This window comes from Syzygium oleosum, unplaced genomic scaffold (genome assembly GCF_021117445.2).
Source record: "Syzygium oleosum isolate NSW1041296 unplaced genomic scaffold, Sole_v2.1 Sole_v2.06, whole genome shotgun sequence".
In the NCBI taxonomy this organism is placed as follows: Eukaryota; Viridiplantae; Streptophyta; class Magnoliopsida; order Myrtales; family Myrtaceae; genus Syzygium; species Syzygium oleosum.
The window spans coordinates 11,263,867-11,283,039 of NW_026607490.1; the positions used below are offsets into that span (position 1 = coordinate 11,263,867).

Sequence of the window (19,173 nt, forward strand, 5' to 3'; positions counted from 1 at the left end):
CCCAGCCCAAACGACTAAGACATCTGTCCCCTCTAAAACCCTACTGCAAAAATCTCTCCTTTCCTTCTTCTTCTTCACCTTCTTCACCTTCTCTCTCTCTCTCTCTCTCTCTCTCGCTCGCGTGCATAGACACTTCCATGTCCACCACTGCCAGTCAATACCCATAACTTCTTGGTGCCTTTGCAGTCAACACTTCCATCACCGCCGCCTTAAAGCCACGTCCTTGGCCATGTCGGCCCTCTCGAGAGGCCTCATTTCTCGCTTCCGAGCTCTGTCCATCCTTAACCCGACCTCCTCGTCCTCGTCCTCGTCCTCGGCTGAGCGCTTGGTCAGGGGGCTCAGCGCGGAGGCCCTGCTCAGCCCGGATTCGGGTCGCGTGATCGAGGCGGCCTCGGGCGTGATGAGCCCCACCTCGAAGCGGACGGGGATCATAGCGGTGAAGTGCGGGATGACGGCGCAGTGGGATAAATGGGGGGCGAGGGTACCGATGTCCGTGCTTTGGGTTGATGATAACATCGTGTGCCAGGTGAAGACTGTCGAGAAAGAAGGCTTTTTTGCTCTACAGGTGCGAGTTCTCGTGAATGCACTGTCCGAATTAGAGGCACACTGTTCTTTTTTTCTTCGGGATTTGTTTGCTTTTCGTAAATTTGACGTGATACTATGGAGGTGAGTGTGTGGTATTAACATGGAAAGCTTAAGAAGGAATGTGGATAGTGGAACACTCTTGGCAAGGTTCGAGCTTTTGGGTCTCTGATTGGTTGAGTTCTTCATTAAGAATGGTTCAATTGATCCGTCAGTGCTGCTCTTCTGTATACTTATGTTAAAAATTTCATGACTTGTTCAGAACAGTGTGCTCATCTGATGATTTTAATTGGGGAGGTATTCTTTTTAAGCTGGACTATGGGGATAAAGCAATGGTTCATAATGGATACCATGTCCTAAAGTCCTTGCCCAATTAGTAACAGTATGCTCGTGGACTTGCGATGTCTGAGTCACTTAATGTCTTTATTAAAACTGGTACTGGTGAAAGTTGTAGGTTTTACTGGAGAGTACAATTGGCTGTCTTAATGACAGTTAAAACAATTTTTTGATCTGGCAAAAGAGGACTATTGAGGGGAGCAACTATTATTTTATTTCCAACCATCTTTCCCTTTACTTGTTTTGCTGGTAACCGAACTGGCACTGTGTATGTGTTTGCTCTCCTTTGTTTCAAATAGTGGTTGGCAGCTAAACATTGTGGCTGCAGCTGATGCTTGCCTGTAGAGATTTCATGGTTTGGTTACTAATTGTAAAGTGGTGTATTCTTCCTGTGTTAGTCAGATCGGTTGCGGGCAGAAGAAAGAAAAGCATTTGACGAAACCAGAAGTTGGTCATTTTAGATCTCAAGGAGTTCCAATGAAGAGGAAATTGAGAGAGTTTCCTGTGACAGAAGATGCGCTCATACCTGTTGGTACGTCAATTGGTGTTCGCCATTTTGTCCCAGGACAGTATGTGGATATCCAAGGAATTACAATGGGCAAAGGATTTCAGGTTAGGCATTCAGCTCTCATTTTCATCTCTTTTGCTCAGATTTTCATTGATTTCTTGTTTCTTTATTAGGCCACCCAGGAAAACTTAGTCATTGGCTTGTAGCTTTTTTTTCTCCATAGAGTTTTGACAATTGGTTCATTTCCATTTACCAAATATGAACCATTGACGGATAACCTGAACTAGAACACATCTAGTTGTTTTTTGATAGCCCAATGATAATGAGCTTTTGATTTTACGTCACTGTCAAAGTTGGTTTAATGTTAAATTTTCTGTCCATAGCTGTCAAACCTCTTTATTTTTAGGTCGTAATGAGTTAGACTAAAATTGTAAAACGGGAGACGTGTATATTTAGATTGGCTGGGGTTCATATATGAATTCCAATATTTTAGTCATCTGTTGACATGTGATGAGGACTGTTGAAGTGGAGAATAGTTTTCTCCTTGTTGTGTTTTTTCCTCTGCTTGCCATATGTTAACAAAACTGTTTTGAAATTCTTGTGAGTTGCATACATGGGAATGAGATCCACCGTTAACATTTCTCGTATTATTGTTTCTAATGTTGTAAAACCAGGGTGGGATGAAAAGATGGGGATTTAAAGGGATGCCAGCTTCTCATGGTGCATCACTGTCACATCGAAGTATTGGATCTACCGGTCAGAGAGATGCTCCCGGGAAGGTATCTATAGCGGAATCTAAAGATTCTATTGTGTTTTTATGCTGGAAGCCTTGTTGCCATTCCTCTTTTACCGGAACGGTGCATTGTTCTGCCTAGCCAGTAACTGCATGCCCTATCTTTACGGCAGTGTTTGCTTGCTTATTGTTTGGCTATTGCATTAATTTCTAATGGGTTGTAAGATCCACTTATGGGCTATAAACCATCAATTGCAGAATTATAAGTTCCTTTAGGTGTCTATGGAGGTCCTGTTATAAGTTCCTTAAGGTGGCATGTAGAGAATAGATGCATGATCTGAAAGTAGTTGTACTGTGAATGGGAATGGGAAACTAGAAGTTGCATGTTAAGACACTTTAACTGTGAAGCTCAGTCTCCAGATCCAGAGATAGTCTTGCCTGGACCCGGGTCCATGGACCCAAAATGATTGCAGCCATTGATCATGTGGGGCTCACATGATCAACGGCCATGATGGTACTCGGTCCATGCCAATATTTGCCCCAAATCCGTCAGTCAATGAATGATTTGCCAACAAAGCTGAAAGTTTTGCAGATTTATGGTTTCTAAATCTATGAAATTCCAGTATGCCAACCTTTTCTGTGGGGATGAGAAACTTGAGACTTGAGAGGTGTATACTGTGTAGCCATAGCCTGTTTAAGAAGATTGTTTCTTTTTTTTTTTCCATCTTCCGATGGAGAGGTTAGAAATGAATAGCATGAAAGAATGTAGTTTTCATACTTTCAATGATAATGACTTGAACCAATCACAACACTTTCATCAAATTAGATTGCTGTAGTTGCTTTTCTAGTGCTTGTTGCCGGTTGAAACCGATAAAGACATGGATTTAATGAAAGGATGATGCAAAATTTTGGAATGCAGCAAGATGTGTGTCTTTACGGATATGAGGTCCTTACCAGTGGAATTGTCTCTACATCTTGACTTATTGCTACTTTAGTCCTTTGAAGAATTAAACCAACTAGATCGTTCGTCCCACTTGCCTGTGCGTAGTTTTTCAGGATTTTGTTGTTCTTTTTCACCGGTGGTTTGTTATATCAATCTCTTTATTTTAGGCATTTGCTGGTCATTTTTTGCTTGGTGTAAAGCTTGTGTGCTTCTTGAACAGGTTTTCAAAGGTAAGAAAATGCCTGGCCGAATGGGTGGAAAGCGACGAACCGTAAAAAACGTGTTTGTCTACAGAATAGATCCCACAAGGAACTTGATGTGGGTGAGAGGCCAAGTATGTTCCCTTTCATCTCTCTTTCTCAATGTTAGTTCGCCAAAATTATTGTATGGATTTTTCTTTGTAGGTTTGTGGTGAATTAGGTTGTCTTGCATTCCTTTAACAGGTCCCAGGTGCAGAGGGAAATTTTGTGTTTATAAAGGATGCTGTGTACAACAAACCAGACGTATCGACCCTTCCTTTCCCAACATATTTTGCTGCAGATGATGAAGACACAGCAAGCTTGGAACCTCTGATTGCCGATCTTGGAGAAGTCGATCCATTCATGGTGGCAGATTGATTCAATTGCGATTTTTATTTCCTCTAACGGATAGATCCGCATTTTTGTCAGGATAGACAACTCTTGTACCTGAGCTGGTTAGGTCAGTCATACCAGGCATCGTTTTTCTGGCCATAGAATCATTCTTGGAGTCGATTATATCTTGTTCATCCCTAGAAGGGCAGCTTCAGAGAATGTGAGGTTTTTCTTCTTTGTATTGCTGGGATTATTGTGTCTATATTTAGCACTTGTCTTCTCATTTGGAAATAAAGGAGTGATAAAATGAAGAATTATGGCTTTCGCCAGGTCATTTTCTGGGGCTGCTGACTTATTACGTGGATATTTAGATGGTGCAATTAACTTCTTATTTTTCGTTAGGAGAAAATGAAGGAATCGATTGTGTACTTGTAGACAGTCTGGCTGAAATAAATTCTTGTTGAATATGTAGCAAAGGAGTGCAATTCAGATTGTCAGCTACTTGTGTTTTGTTAGAGAAAGTCGATGTTTCTTCTGTACTGTTTTTGGGAAATATAAGTTCTGCTTTGTGAGTCTTATTAGTGATTGCTTCATTTTCTTACCCTGGGCTGATGGTACTCTAGTGTGGTTTCCAAATTCCATGCTGGGAGTTGATTCATCCACCTGGCTGGTTCAATCTCAATGTTTCATGTCAGATGAGGTTGCTTCATAGAACTTGATATCCTTCAAGCCGAATCGTTCAAGTTCAGAAATGCATTTTCATCTGCTCCAGGGAGTTGTTTCTACGACATGCATTTTGTATCTCTTTTGATGTGTGACCATCTGGTCTCGCACTTGGGTATGATGTCGCACTATCCGTCCGTAGGTATCCGTCGGCATCTTCTTTCCATTAGCATCGAATTGATGATATTTGATTAAGATAGAAACACCAGGTAGCTTAACTGAGGACGGAAGGGACAAAGGAATGTTTCATCTGTAACTATCATTAAGATCAAAATGAGAAGGACCACAGTAGAACTGTATTCAGCTTCCTCAGTTTGATTTAGCTTTCATAGGAAAAGGGACACAAAACAGAGTGGAACTAGGATTATAACTTAAGAGCTGTACAAAATCTGGGCTACTGTGGGGTGGCAATCGAAACCAGCCTCTCGTCCCGATGGTTTTGTATAGAATCGAGTCTATCCCAATTACTAAATCTATCTCTTGTGCAATTGCCTCTGCTGCATCGCTTGCCTTAACAAATAGCCTTCAGTTTCCTTTGAATCCAAGCAGATAAGGCATGCCGGTGGGCTTGAGCCACTGGCTCCCTTGTATGAATGGTCCGGCCGTGAACTGCAAAGCCTCGTTCCGGTTCGTTATCACGCGGAAGCCCTTCCATTTCACTCTCTTGTTGGTCGCTGCGCCAGGGCCCCGGTTTGCGTACTCGGCATAGTACAGGGTGTCGAGTGCAAAGTTCCCGCTCCAGGGCATGTACCCTGCCGGTTGGATCAGGTCCCCTATGGTCGACTCCATGATGACTGTCCGCGAGTACTGCTTCCAGGGCCTTCCCAAGTAAGACCGAATCTGTAACCTCGCAGGGTAGAGCTTCTGTTCGGGCACGATGCGGCAGTTCTGGATCACGAGGCCGGTGGTCTCGTGCTTGTCTGTCCTTCCCTGGGCCGTCACTGTGTTCTGTTGGTTGTCCATGGGCTTCCTCACGACGATCAGGCTGTTTTGGATCAGTGCTGCTGCGTCTCCAAATATGAAGTCCACGGTGCCGGATATGACGCAATTCCGGTAGAACTGGCGGTGCGCTTGCACATATAAGGTATCTTGGTACCCGTCCATTCTGCAGTTGAAGAACGCAGCCATGTCGGATTGGACTCGGAGCGCCACGGCCTGGTGGCCCTCAGGGCCAGCCGTGTTCTGGAACCCCATCGACTTACCTATGAACCCGTTTCCAATTACCGCTGCAAGATGGAAGTCCTCGTCAATACACACCATCGCAATTGTTTCTAACAAGTACGTTCGATATCGGGGACGTGAACTTACAGAAAGAAGCAGTTCTGAAGGTGGATACACCATCGCGATTGCATTTCTTTCCGGTGATCATCGTCTTCCTCGGCCCGTCTCCATACATGAAAATATTGACCTGATCCTTAGTAACCGTGAGATACTCGTTGTATATCCCGGCCTTCACATATATGACATATCTGCCTTTGTTGTTCTTTGGACATGCAGCGAGTGCAGCAGCGATAGTACTATATTGTCCGCTTCCGTCCTTTGCCACTACCGCATTGGGTTTCACTTGGCCCTTTGCTTGGCTCGCCATTAGCTTCCGATCTTCACGAGACCACCAGGATGGGTGCCCGTTGGCGTCCTCGGCATCGGGCTCCTCGAGAAGTCGGCGTGAGCTTGCACTGTTATTTAAAGGAATGTTGAAGGTGGTCAAGATCCCGGAAATCGCCGAAACAATTGCCAAGGCATTGCTTGTTAGCTGTGTGGCATTTAGCATTCCATTGGACATCTGCTTCTGCAAGTCCGGTTGCGTGACGCCATCCAAACACGTCTGCTGATACGAAATCACGGCGCTCAACCAGTTCTGAAGCTCCGAGACCCTATCATTCACGGTGTGCAAGTCACCGTCTCCCACCATGGAGAACGAGGATTGGAGCTCATCGACAGCGAATTGCAGCAAGTCCTGGCAATCCTCGAAAGCCATCTTCTGGGAGGAGCCCGTGGCTGAGCTCCCGATCGATCCTGACTTATTAAGTGCTGCCTTAACCTCCTCGAGAGTGGATTGGATGGCGGCCTGAATCAGCTCCTTCGGCGAGGCACTTTCGTTCTTCGCCACCGCACTGAGGCTATCGACGCAGGCTTGCTTATAATCCGTCGGCGCGCAAATGGCGGCCACGGACTTGGAACTCGACGAAATCTGGTCCCCATTTTCCGACCCGCCTTTACCTTTCATGCTGACTATCACGCCGATGCATACGCCCACGACGAGCAGGACGGAGACTGTTGCCGCAACTACCTTGGTTGCTTTCATTTTGCCTTTCCTTTATCTGTTTTTTTTTTGGTTCTTTTGTATTAGGGAAGTTGCATGTGAAGATTTTTGTTGTCCTCTTGGTTTTTTTTCCTTGTTTTCTCAAGATAGAGAATAGAAGGAGAAAGATTAAGAGGTGAAGAGATTGTTTATGATGTCTTATAGACGGTGTCATCTCAAAAATTAGAGGTTTGAGTGGCTTTTGGTTTCAATGGATGACATTGGAAATGTTTAAGTTTAGATAGTCTTTCTTGTGGTATGTGAAAAGATGTCCAAACTGAGGCAAGCTGCAATGGGAGGAGGAGGGAGTTCTTGTCATATTCTCCCTCTTTCCAACATCTTCAAGCACATTTTTGCCTTGGCTATTTATAGAACTCAGAGAGAAATTGACATCTGTGAGTCGAGATTCACCATTGCTCTGTGGAGGGCTTTTTCAAGAAACGTGAAGCTTCTTACAAAGTCCTTTGAACGTGCTTCCAAGGTTTTGCGTGTGAAATCCATGCACTCCCATCATCTAGTCAATCTGCAAAATTATGGGCATTTGCAAGTCTTGAGGATGAGATGGCATCGTGTAAACTCTCACTCTGATCTTCAATCAAAAGAAAAAGCAGTCGGGATAGTTATTACCTACGTTATGTGTTATCGACATGGTAGATTAAGTCGGTCACAATGATTATAAATAATGAATATTGAATATGTTTGTATCGAAATACGTGATTTGGAAAATACGATTTATAAACTTAAGCCAGTATTTTCCAGAAAAATGAGACTCGTAGTCAGAACTAAGCAAGTCCTTAAATGCCCTATCTCGATCCTCATCCGGACCTTGGGATCACTGAGATGTAAATCTCCTAAAGGCTATTCCATCTCCCTAGAAAAGATAGATGTACGGGGAGAATTAGAGGCGCAGAGCATGAGGGCACCCTCACATTAAAATAAGATCACATCCGTGAAATTCACTATCTCTGTACATCAAACGGACAGGCACGAAGGCCACTACAAGAGATTTGGCTCCTCTTCTCTAGTGAGGTTAAACTCTTAACTGAATACCCAGGATCCATCTTATCGTTAAAAGAAAAGGCGAAAACCTATGTTCCCAATTATCCTGTGTTAATGACTATACGAACAAGGTATTTATGAAACCGATAAGCCACCATGTTAAGTACGACATTCAGTAGGTACGTGTATGTTTTTGTCTTTCGAAGATGATCTTGATTCACACCTTGAAAATACGAGATCAACTTGTGAAGATTGTTCGGCTTATGGCGCCAACAAAACAACAAAAGCCAAACATCAAAGTCTTAACATTTCTCATGGAGTGTGTACTTGCACAATGGACGTAAGACATTCAGCCACTGATCGACAATTCGTGTGAACACGGCCGATCTGCTTGCACGCGAGATAAAAGCCTGGAAGTAAGCATGGAAGATGCAGATGGGATGCTAGTCCAGATGTTAATGTGCCTGGTGCGTTTGTTGGGGCTTGCAGAATCCACAAGAACATCTCACCAGGTCAAGACCAAACTGGGATTGACCCTTCGCATCTCCGAGAATTCCTGAATATGCAGAAGACTGTTCAATGTGCAACTAAGCTCGACTCTAAGGCTTTCAACCGTGTAATCATCGCGAGAAACAGAAACCCAAATCCAACATCTTTTTGCTCCAGCAAGTGCCCTTGTGAAGATTGCACATAGTCATGGATGAGAAAAGAAACAGAGGCACGGTTCATGTGTGCAAAAGTTTGACATGGTCGGTCAACTTTCGTGACAGATACAAGGGACTGAATGTATGTATACATTAGCCAATATAAATGAATTCGACGAATAAAGATATGGTTTCGTCGATTTGAAGATATAGAGCAAAAAGCCCTCCTCCTCCCAAATTCTCTTAACCCTGAAATCCCTCCAAACTGAGTGATTTTTCAGTCCTTACTCAAGACACAGTGCAACACAATCGATTTCTCTTGAAAAATTCCAGTCAACACCATGAGTGAGACGCCTTTAATAATGGAACGTGCAGGTTAGAGCTACAACATTAACAACTAATAGAAATTTCCACTTTTTCCCACTTGTGGTGCACGTTAATGTTAATGCTCAACATTCGAAGAGTAATATCAGAATGGCCTACAACAGCGAAAAATGGAATCGAGGCTAATGCCAGCATTGACATGTCAAAAAGCGTAAGAATATACAGGAAAGCTACCCGTTATTTGTAAACGGAAAATTGCAGCTACTTCTTGCTTTTGAAGACGAATCCCTGTGGACATTTCCCAGAAGTCTGTCCTCATGAACCAGGAGTTCATGCTTTAGTTTTTCTCACGGGAGCGGTTCTTGAGAATCTCCAAGGCGAGATAAATGGAGGTACGCATCAGTCCCTGCAGAAACAAATTTACAGAGATGAGTGGAAAACTCTCGGAAAAACTCAGTCGGTTGTGACAGAATGTCAGCAAATCAGCCAATTTGGAGAAGCACAAACCACGGCTGGAATCTTATCTGTGTAAAAGCAGCCATATAACATTCAAATTCAATCATGTTATGAAGAGTATACTGTTTCATATGATGTGAAATCAATATTTTGAGCAGTTCACAGTTCCCATAAAGCCAGTTAGTTTACAAGAACATCCGACCCAAGGTCCCCGGGGCTCATCAGTGGTAATTCCCCCGACTTTGCAATTGCTTCAACCAAGTAATGCGTGTCTATGCTTACAAATTTGGAGAAACTTCTTATAAAATTTACTTTACAGCTACAAGCCTAGAGAGCTGATCTCGACCAGCTTAATCTGGAACATGCATTCTCATTAGCAAATTCTGCTGCAAAATCTGAAGTAAAGTGAATGTAAATAGACTTCATCTCTACAGAGCTGCAATGTGCACCCATACTCTTTTTGCCCCCTCTCAAATGAAAACGTTGAGAACTTGACACGTTTATGTGCCAACAAATGTAAAAATACACTCAAAGAATGTAACCAATTATGGCAAAAACTTGACCAATGCAAGTACCATGAATGGAATGTAAGGACAAAAAGGCACATATCATCTCTTTTAGACCTGAAGGTCTCGTGTTTCTAAATGACTTGAGGAAACATTGATGTAAAGATAGAAATGACAGAGGAGTTACACAATGGAGAATCAAAAAAAGATAATCTCACCGTATCCTTCCATAGAAATAATTTGCAGGTCACCACCGAAGTACCGAGCATACAAACGGCTGATTGGAAGCCCATAGCCATAACCGGCCATAGTCACATTATCAGCTGTTCCAAGATCTGAGTTCTCATCCAAGGGGTTTTTCGCGGTACTATACAGATACGTGAAGATTTTGGGAAGACCACTTCTTGGGATGCCACCCCCCTCATCTGACACCTATAATCATGTAAAAAAAGAAGTCAATGGCCTCTCAATATCAAGTGCTTGTCTGCAGAAAAGGCTTTTGTCATGCTTCTACATTTTCCCACAACATGAATGTCGAGGAGCACACTTTCACTCATAAAGTGAAATTTTCGCAAACTCGAGAAACTTATATGAATCAAATTCAAGCAAGAGGACTGCACCTTGATTGTAACATCTTCAATTCCATCAGCAACAATAATTCGAATAGAAGGTGAAACTTTATCTGAATCCATGAATCGTTCTTGGACAGCACGCAAAGAGTTCTTAACCAACTCAAATACCATTAGATGCAAGTGTGTCGGAACATACCTGCAAAAAAGCAACAAGAATAGCAGTAGATTAGCAGATGGAAGCAAGATTTGTTGATGCATCCACTCCAATGCCTTGAATCAATGGTGAGACTATATCGACCAAAAAAAAAGAAAAATGTACTGGGTTCTCAGCACGCACAAGCACCTGCACTTAAACATACATGGGGAAAGAAAGATTTTGGGTGGGAGGGGGGAGGCACATGCGTTAGTGCGCGTGCGCGCGAGAGAGAGAGAGAGAGAGAAGAAATAAATGTCGTTAGCTAGTGACTTACGGGAATGTAAAGCTGGGATCCCCATAAATATTAATATCCGGAGCACTGCCATACTCACGCAAACAAATAGAACGAGCATCCTCACTAGCATTACGTGCAACCTCGACTGGGGACATTCTTGTGTGGATATATCCCACACAATGAGGAGGAGGATTGGGATTATGCAACTCCACATGCTGACCTGAATTTCATCCAGAATTTAAGCACGTAAGAGCATCATCATTCCTTTTATTTTATGTTTTTTGGCCAGCACATAAGAGCATCATCATTCAATATCAATTTTAAAAAAAAATAAGACGACCGCCAAAAAGAAGAACTACAAAGTAACCAATCACATTAGGCGATGAAGCGCAAAATCGAAGAAACGCAGTCTCACCAATAAGCATTCGAATGCCAATTCTTGACATGTAAAAACGGTCGAGAAATTGATGAATCTCATCAAGATCCTCATAAACAATCTTCTGTTTCATGCCTTTCTTCAACTGTTGAACTCCTAATGCCATCATTGGGACGACGTTATTATGTCTAACCTTTATTGCCTTTATCATTTCCGTGAAATCCTTCTCGTCAGTCGAATACTTGATATCAGGGAAGGCCCTGAGGTCACGGTAAGAATCAAAGTACCAATCCCGAACCTGAACAGTGAAATAGAAACGTGAATAGATGATATACCACTCCAGATCGCTTTCATAGGCCTAGTTGATTAGACTACCAAATCAGCATACCTGTTGAAAAGTCTAGCTTAGACATAGAATGACAATTGCACAAAAAGAATAAAAGAATAAAAGAAAGGGAAAGTCGTCCTACAAAACCAAGCAGTCCCTGTGATATCTAAAGGAGCAAGATTCACCCTCAGAAGTAAATACAGCATCCGGTATGAACATATTCTATGCTGCAATTTACCAATTCCGTTGCAACGCTAACCAAGTAAACCTCATAGGCCCACCATCTCAGCGAATAAGCACTCGATATTTTCAAGAAAATGCATGATCACTGGCAATAGGTGCATATTCAGATTTCAGTCAACTCTTTGTAAAATAATCACAAAAATGTAAAGTGCATACATAATGAGAACACCTTGAACCCTTTCTAACCAGGAGAACCAAATCCCATTTCTCCACGAAGAGATTTAAAAAAAAAAAAAAATCAGAAACGGTCAAACCACAAGGAATCCAGTCAAGAACTCTCTGACCCATCACCACTAAACAACCATTAAACACAATCACAACCCCGTTTCCCCCAAAAAAAAGAAAGCCCTTCAGTTCTTTCCTTACCTTCAAGACGGCAGGCTTCTCAGACAACCCATAAGGCAAGTTCTCGAGCTCCATAGCCCTCCTGGCGATCCTGATGGGGAGCTCCTTGTGGAGAAACTGGGCGGAGATCAGCAAGTTGCGCTCGCTGGGCCGGGACCCGAACTCCATCATGTACTTCAGGCTGACCCCGGTCTGCTTCAGGCAGCCCCATCGGTGCACCTCGTCGATGAGGCTCTTGGAGTAGCACTCGCGGAGCTTCTTAGCCGCCATGGCCCGACGAGCGAGCCCAGAAGCGAGTACGGCGAAACGGGGGGAGGAAGCAACGCGAAGAGGGGCGAAACTGACATAGAAAATCAAGAACCGCAACGCCCCCACGCAAGAAAGCCAAGTCCCTTCAAAGTATAAACAGAAAGAAAGAAAAGGGTACAAGCCAACCCGGAAGAAGGATGGAAATGGAGCAAAAAGGCAGGAGCTTTTCGCCTACAAGAAAGCTAGGGCTGGGATTTTCTAACCAGAGGTGGGCAGCGAAGATGGCAACTTCTTGGGTCTAAAGGTTGTGGTTTTCTCTTCCTCTTCTTCTTCCTTTTTGAGTTCCTCTTGAGGGGAAAGGGTGGCTGCTGTGGCTTGGGGGGGGGGTGCGAGCCAGCGGCAGGAGCGACGAGGTGACGACACGTGGAATTTTGACGGGGGCGAGATGATGGTCGCACGTGCGGGGCGCCTTCGATGTTTTTTGCACTTCTCCCTTCCGCCGCAACAAAATTATATTTCGTGTCGCTTGGGTTTGTCCGTCGATGCAACGAAACAATTGATCGGGTCGATCTTAACGAGCCGGGTTTTTGCCGATGCGTCGGTGTTGTGACGATTAGCAATGGAAAAATGATATGGATGGTTCCTAATATTTGGCTTAATGCATAATAAGATTACTGAATTTTTAATTTACTTAATACGTAATGCGATCCCTGAATTTTCAGTTTGTTCAATATGATCCTTAGATTTTTAATATATATTCAATTTAGTTTCTGAACTATATGAAAATATTCAAGAGTTCAAGAATTATATTGAATAATTTAAAAATTCAGGGACTACGATGTAAAAGGGATCAAAATTTAAAAATTATTTATGTAATTATCTTATTATCAAATTATATTAATTTGTCGTCATAGTACCGAAATAAAAATTGATAAATGAAACTATTCGAGCTCAAGAAAACCAAGTTGCTTTTGTGCTGCCTGCCGCCCACAGCTTGGCTTGGGCTGTGGGGAGAGAGAGAGAAGAGACCCCACACAATTGAAAACAAAGGACAAAACGTATGAAAAGATCCAAAATCCAAACCCCCTTTTTATTCAAGGTTGTTTCGCTCGAAAAGATCGAGTGGGTATCTTTTATCAGACAATGCCATCTCGGTCTTTAGTGCCATGGAAAAAGAGTAACTTATTTAAATTGAGATGTCGAATCAATCACTATTTGCAATAGTAAGTTTTGTCTATAGTATGATCTCCATACCCTCCCCTCCTTTAGAGCAAAACTTCTAATCTTGTGTAGAGTTACTATTTTTTTACCCTACCATCTTTAAGCTCGGTTGCTATAACATCGTGTTAACTCGTCAATAATAAGTCTTCACATCCTTTTTTCACGTTTCTCTAGAGGGCTATTCTCGACACTTCACTGCAGGTCTCGAGTCTATTCTCAATCCCTTACACCAATAAATAAAAGATATTTTAAATGATGGTTACATATACAAAACTAATCGTCACGACCCCGTGTTACGAATTTTACCCCACTTTTCTTTTGCCAGAAAAAGAAAAGGTGCATCACGCATCTCGTAGTTGATTGGCTTGTTATACCACGTGTAACCATCACATTGCGTAACCGACCCATAAAACAACCCTTTCGTGCCATTAGACATTATTACCTATTGCTTCATATCTTCTTTATCTTCTAGGTTCAAAGTTACCATCAATATGTAGTCGCGAAATCAACCAGGGGTACGAAGTCTAGCTTGCGAGTTGATTTCGTGTTAGCGTAGGATCCGCAGGTGCCGTAGGCACCCCTTATCACCCCAGACGCGGGAGGCTACTATACCTGCCTACTCGGAGGTAGCCAACTGAAGTTGAAGTGGTATTTACCTTCACCTAGACAAGACCGCGGTTCGGAACCGGTGGTTCCGATTTGTGGCCATGTATGAACCGAAACCGGAACCGCCCCTGGCGGTTCTGGTTCCGGGCCGGTTTCGATTCCGGCCCAGTTCGGAACCAGCCGGTAAAAATTAAAAAAATAAATTATGAAATAAAAAAAATAATGAATTATCAAATTATGAAATAATGAATTATTCAATATAAAATGTAATCAAAATGTACATTGTAATCAAATTTGGGGAAAAAAAGAGAGAAAGAATGAATTTTTTTTTTTGGAACCGGGCCCGGAATCGGCGATTCCGGGCCGGTTCCAAAATTGTTGGAACCAGAACCGGGCCCGTAGGCCACGGGCCAGTTCCGATTCCGAACCGTGGGCTCGGTCAACGGGCCGAAATCGGCGCGTGGCCATGTCTACCTTCACCATCCAAGATCTTCCTAAGTTCCCTCGGAATCTTTTTCTTCCTTGAAGAGAGGGAATACGGAGGAGTTTAAGAAAGATCACTTCTGTAGAAGTGAGAAATCACAAACTTTCCACCTCCACTGAGGTTTTCCCTCCCCTTATCCTCCTTAAGCCTTTTAAGGTCTTACCCAAGACCAAAAGGACAAAACAAATGGAAAGATCCAAAATCCAAACCCCCATTTTATTCAAGATTGTTTTGCTCAAAAAGATCGATTGGATATCTTTTATCAAACAATGCCATCTCATTCTTTAGTGCCTACGTAAAGAGTAACTTGTTCGAATTGGGATGTCGAATCAATCGCTATTTGCAATAGTAAGTTTTGTGTATAGTATGATCTCAATATCCTTCCTCCTTTAGAGCAAAACTTCTAATCTTGCGTGGAGTTACTATTTTTTTACCCTCCATCTTTAAGCTCGGTTGCTATAACATCATGTTAGCTCGTCAAAAATTAGTCTTCACATCCTTTTTTCACCTTTCTTTGGGGGGCTATTCTCGACACTTCACTGCAGGTCTCGAGTCTATTCTCAATTCCTTATACCACTAAATAAAATATATTTTACATGATGGTTACATATACCAAATTAATCGTCATGCCCCTGTGTTACGAATCTTACCCCACTTTTCTTTTTGCCAGAAAAAGAAAAGGTGCATCACGCATCTCGTAGTTGATTGGCTTGTTATACCACGTGTAACCATCACATTGCGTAACCGACCGATAAAACAACCCTCTCGTGCCATTAGACATTATTACTTGTTGCTTTGTATCTTCTTTATCTTCTAGGTTCAAAGTTACCAACAATATGTAGTCGCGAAATCAACCAAGGGTACAGAGTCTAGCTTGCGAGTTGATTTTGCGTTAGCGCAGGATTCACAGGTGCCGTAGGCACCCCCTTATCACCCCAAGTGCGAGAGGCTATTATACTTGCCTACTTGGACGTAGCTAGCCGAAGCTAAAGTGGTATTTACCTTCACCACCCAAGATCCTTCTAAGTTCCCTCCGAATCTTTTTCTTCCCTGTAGGGAGGGAATACGAAGAAGTTTGAGAAAAATCACTTTTGTAAAAGTGAGAAGTCACAAACTTCCCACCTCCACTGAGGTTTTCCCTCCCCTTATCCTCCTTAAGCCTTTTACGGTCTTGCCCAAGACCAGAAGGACAAAACAAATGGAAAGATCCAAAATCCAAACCCCCATTTTATTCAAGGTTGTTTTGCATGAAAAGATCAATTGGATATCTTTTATCAGACAATGCCATCTCGTTCTTTAGTGCCTAGGTAAAGAGTAACTTGTTCGAATTGGGCTGTGGAATCTATCACTATTCGCAATAGTAAGTTTTGTCTATAGTGTGATCTCAATACCCTTCCTCCTATAGAGCAAAACTTCTAATCTTGCCTAGAGTTACTATTTTTTTACCCTCCATCTTTAAGCTCGGTTGCTATAACATCGTGTTAGCTCGTCAAAAATTAGTCTTCACATCCTTTTTTCAACTTTCTTTGGGGGGCTATTCTCGACACTTCACTGCAGGTCTCAAGTCTATTCTCAATCCCTTATACCACTAAATAAAAGATATTTTACATGATGGTTACATATACCGAATTAATCGTCATGCCCCCGTGTTATGAATCTTACCCTACTTTTCTTTTTGCCAGAAAAAGAAAAGGTGCATCATGCATCTCGTAGTTGATTGGCTTGTTATACCACGTGTAACCATCACATTGCGTAACTGACTCATAAAACAACGCTCTCATGCCACTAGACATTACTACCGGTTGCTTCGTATCTTCTTTATCTTCTAAGTTCAAAGTTACCATCAATATGCAGTATATTCATTCATGAAATAACCCATGTGCAAGGTAGAATATGTCCCTACTGTCGCAACCTACCAGTCCCGATCGGTTAGGTCAAGAGGTATTTGTCGAAAGATGTGAACGACGATTGGTTCGTTTGAAAGGTGAACCAAATGGTTCATTAATCCAACGACTGAGACACTCTCAAGCCTCATATCTCGTGCGACAAGAATTGTCCAATTTATGCATTCGATTGGAGTCGCCACTAGCCATAATCGGGAGTCGGCTAGAAACCCAAATCAAGACGGGGGAGCGTCGTCTCGATATGCGCGAAAACTAGAGATTCTAAAGATCGAGGACTTGATTACACTAGTGATCTAACTAATGCAATTTCGGTACCTCAACTTGAACATTCGCAAACTAACGTACTAGGCAGCCTATCGAAAAAGTTAAGATTTCACCTAACCATGTTAAAAATAGAAAATAACAACCGATGTATTAAAGGCGCACGACCAAATAATCATAAAAAAAAATAAACAACCAACGACCTAGCATCGTCTCTAAAAAGAAAAAGCAGTCAAAAGCTCTAAACTAAAGCCCTAATAGCTTGTTCAAATTTTTGGGAATTTTTTTTAAAGGGTTTTCTCAATTTTTACGAGTTTTTAAACTAAATCTAGAATGAAATTAACACTAAATCTAGTGAAATTAAACAAAAAACTGATTTCTAAACAATTCCTAATTTTTTGGATTTTTTTTCAAAATTTTAAATTTTTTTATTTTTTTATTTTTAAAATTTTTTTCGATTTTTAAATTTTTTCGATTTTTTTGGATTTTTTAATATTTTTTTTTTATATATTTTAATATTTTATTAATAAAATCAAAATTCCGGACCGGATCCCCTGACCCGATCCGCCCGACTACCTGACCCGGTTCTCCGACCCGCCCGGGACCTCCTTTAAATATTTCTTTTCTGATTTTTTTTTTCTTTTTTTGATTTTCCCTCTTTTCTGTTTCTTTTCTCTTTATTTTTTATTTTTTTCTTTCCCCCCTTTGCGTGCCCTTCTGGACGTCTCTTCCCAGAACGCTTTCTTCTTCGCTTCTTCACCGAGAACGTCTTCATGCCGTCACTGGGATTACGCCGGGAACGCCCACCGCCGGCCGTCGGCTCGGGCGGCCAGCGTCGACGACGGACGCTGGCCTTAAGCCATCACCGCCGGCCAACTTTCCGGCGACCACACCAGCCCCTTAGAGAAACAGTCACAACTCCCCACCGGCGACAAACGCACTTTCCGACAATCCGACATTCGGCCCCAACAATAGACGCTAAGCCTGAACACACAAGCATACATACACAAAATAAGGCATAGAACACTGTCACGGTGGGACTTCGACCCAAGGCATCACCGGAAAACGAATGTTGACTCCGACTCGTATGCAAGTCCATGGCCGACATCGGGGAACAACAGAATATGCCATACAAACACATGAAAAAACAAGGAAAGCTTGGGGTCAGTAACTACACTAGAACCATTCAAGCATATAACAAAACTTTAGGGCATCGGTTTTGCAAAAACGGACTCGGAGTATCACTTGGACATTTTGTCAAACAGGTGGTGGGCGAGTTCGAGCAGGGGCTTCAGATTGAAATTTGGTGCGATTTTTGGCTTGAACATGGAGTATGAGGATCTAAGAAACCGTATCTCGTCAAAAATTCGTCTTGGCTCGCGATAGAACTCTAAAAAAAAAAACCACACGACCAGATCCAACGTTTAAAACTTAAATAGCTTCACTGAGACATTTCGTCGAACGGGTGGTAGGCGGCAAAAAAATGGATCCACAGATCCGTTTTTGACGAGGTTCACGGCTTGTTTTCAACATACAACCCTCAGAAAAGGTTCATGGAGTGTCGAACGAATGTTAGCCTCTGTCTACGGGGCCGGGCGATCATCGAACGGACTCGGTGTGCCCAGCACCCAAGAGGCAGGGGAGAGGAGAGGCCAAAACAGGGGATAGCAATGGAGACCCACCTGGTTCGTGACCGACCGGGACGAAGCGCGGCGACTGGAAGCTCGGCGGGACCGACGGCGACTCGGGCGGCCCTCCGGCGAGCGGGTGAGGTTCTCTCTTCCTTTCTCACCCTCAAGATCTCTCTTTTTCACCTCAATCTCCTCTCAAACTCTCTCGGTCTCTCCCTCTTTATCCCTGAAGAGTGCTTCTTTTCTTAGGGACCATCCTGCACCTCTGACATCTTCGGCGTCACGCGACGCCCTCCTGTTTCTGAGCCTTCTGCTCCTCCCGTCGTTATCCCCCGAAGTTCCTTTTTTCTCCTCTTCCCTTTGTCTTCTCTGTTTCGTACGAGCATGTGTGAGGGAGGGGGGAAGCTGAAGATTGAATGTGGGCCGTGCATAAAGAGAAAAGAAAGAAAGAAAGGGCCAGGAGTGAGGGACCAAGTGTTCATGGCACGAGCCCTTTTCCATTGCTAGGGTTATCAAAGGGCCTCAAAATCAGATTTCCTGAGAAGTGGGGCAGCCTTTTTCCATTGCTAACGGTTATCAAAGGGCCTCAGAATCAGATTTCCTGAGATGTGGGGCAGCTTTTTTCCACTTGACGTGGACATCGAACCCTATCGAGGAAGCGGTGCTAGGGACCCGTTGTTCTATCTGCTAGGCCCGATCACTCGAGCGAGAAGCGAAGGAATTCAAACAATTTGTCGCATCATGGTTCAAGATATTTGGAATGGAGACAATCTGGATTCGAAACTTGAAGATTCAAGAATCTCCTTGGCGCAACATGATTACTCTTGGTCAGTAATTAGAAGGAGCTTAGAATTGACGAACTCCGAATTGGTTCAAATTTGGATGGACGCTTGG

At 43.0% G+C, this 19,173-nt stretch overlaps 3 protein-coding genes and 1 long non-coding RNA gene across 4 annotated transcripts; 1 reads left to right on the plus strand and 3 right to left on the minus strand.

The window, feature by feature from the left end:
- The first annotated feature begins 50 nt into the window (after nt 1-50).
- On the plus strand, nt 51-3,988 carry LOC115690628 (50S ribosomal protein L3-2, mitochondrial). Its single transcript, XM_030617040.2, has 5 exons — nt 51-565; nt 1,321-1,530; nt 2,101-2,205; nt 3,323-3,436; nt 3,546-3,988. The coding sequence occupies exons 1-5, from the start codon at nt 230-232 to the stop codon at nt 3,717-3,719; spliced, it is 939 nt and encodes a 312-aa protein (XP_030472900.1). The 5' UTR covers nt 51-229; the 3' UTR covers nt 3,720-3,988.
- Nucleotides 3,989-4,730: 742 nt separating this feature from the next.
- On the minus strand, nt 4,731-7,478 carry LOC115690598 (pectinesterase-like). The gene is made up of 2 exons (XM_030617006.2): nt 5,706-7,478; nt 4,731-5,623 (listed from the first exon to the last, which is right to left on the minus strand). Exons 1-2 carry the CDS (start codon nt 6,700-6,702, stop codon nt 4,923-4,925), a joined length of 1,698 nt encoding a protein of 565 aa, XP_030472866.1. The 5' UTR covers nt 6,703-7,478; the 3' UTR covers nt 4,731-4,922.
- A 1,254-nt stretch (nt 7,479-8,732) lies between these two features.
- On the minus strand, nt 8,733-12,503 carry LOC115690610 (pyruvate dehydrogenase (acetyl-transferring) kinase, mitochondrial). Its single transcript, XM_056312201.1, has 6 exons — nt 11,945-12,503; nt 11,047-11,305; nt 10,671-10,851; nt 10,249-10,396; nt 9,847-10,060; nt 8,733-9,072 (listed from the first exon to the last, which is right to left on the minus strand). Exons 1-6 carry the CDS (start codon nt 12,191-12,193, stop codon nt 9,014-9,016), a joined length of 1,110 nt encoding a protein of 369 aa, XP_056168176.1. The 5' UTR covers nt 12,194-12,503; the 3' UTR covers nt 8,733-9,013.
- A 4,640-nt stretch (nt 12,504-17,143) lies between these two features.
- Nucleotides 17,144-18,856, minus strand: LOC130138367 (uncharacterized). The gene is made up of 2 exons (XR_008816766.1): nt 18,331-18,856; nt 17,144-18,038 (listed from the first exon to the last, which is right to left on the minus strand). It is a non-coding gene; the product is annotated as an uncharacterized LOC130138367 (long non-coding RNA).
- Between the last annotated feature and the right edge of the window lie 317 nt (nt 18,857-19,173).